General features: G+C 51.2%; 1 protein-coding gene across 1 annotated transcript in view; it reads right to left on the bottom strand.

The window, feature by feature from the left end:
* Nucleotides 1–230: 230 nt before the first annotated feature.
* Nucleotides 231–969, bottom strand: part of Fblim1 (filamin binding LIM protein 1) — a 25,805-nt gene continuing 25,066 nt past the window's right edge. Inside the window, exon 8 of the mRNA XM_029476451.1 lies at nt 231–844. Within this exon, the coding sequence (XP_029332311.1) occupies nt 731–844 (114 nt within the window). The 3' untranslated portion in view covers nt 231–730. The remainder of the gene's footprint in view (nt 845–969) is intronic.

Below are 969 nucleotides of genomic sequence, written 5' to 3' on the forward strand. Positions count from 1 at the left end.
GAACTGGAGTTGCAGGGCAGGTAGTTATGAGCCTCCGTGGGGGATGCTGGGAAATGAACCCTGGTCCTCTGCAAGAAGAGCAAGTGCTCGCTCTTCATCACCAAGCCATCTTGGCAGCCCCTGAACCAAGGGAAAATGTTTACTTATTTTACCCCACCAAAAAAGAAAAATTCAAAGATTTCTCTCCCCCAAAGAATATTGTTTTGAATCTTTTAATAGATCAGACTAGATTGAACACAGAATTCCACCTGCCTCTGCCTCCCAAGTGCTGGGATTAAAGGTGTGCGCTATCATGTCTACTACCCACTTATATTCTCAAAAAATACGTTATTGGAGTGGCTGAGAAGGCGCACTTCAAACAACTCAGCTCTACAATCTAAGCTGAGGTCTCAGCGCCTTCTGCTAGGCAGCTAAGCATCATGGTCAGAGACATAGGTATCATCCTGAGACCTGTCCCCACAACCATGTCAGGGCAGCACTAGAGATGAGATGGACCAGGGTTGCAGTCTGGTGGTGAGGGGCCTCCTGGTCAATGAAGGGAGAGGAGTGGAAAGTCTGGGGGTGGGGGGTGCTGTGTACTAGGAGGCCAAGGCCCAGTGTCTCAGGCCTGTCTGTGAATTTAGACACTACGGGTGCAGTGTGCTGGTGCCCAGTGAGGTTCAAAAAGAAAGTATGCAAGAAAGGTCAGGAGGGGAAACCAAGTCAGGGAAGGGCCAGCCATCGGGACTCTTCAGCAGCAACCAGCAGCACTCCGCTTCATGTGACAGGGCTTGCAGAAGAGGTGGTCATTCAGTGGGTAGCAGCCTTGGTCGGTGGGTTCCACAGACAGGAGGACGCTGCAGTCCTGGGGATACAGAAGCAAGTGTGGGTGTCTCCAAGCCTGGATCCTGCCAGCACGGAGCTTCCCCAGGGGACCTCAGCTCCCCCCCCCCTTCTCTTCTTCATTTAAAGATAGGATTTTTTTTTTTT

Source organism: Mus caroli, chromosome 4, assembly GCF_900094665.2.
Source record: "Mus caroli chromosome 4, CAROLI_EIJ_v1.1, whole genome shotgun sequence".
Lineage (NCBI taxonomy): Eukaryota > Metazoa > Chordata > Mammalia > Rodentia > Muridae > Mus > Mus caroli.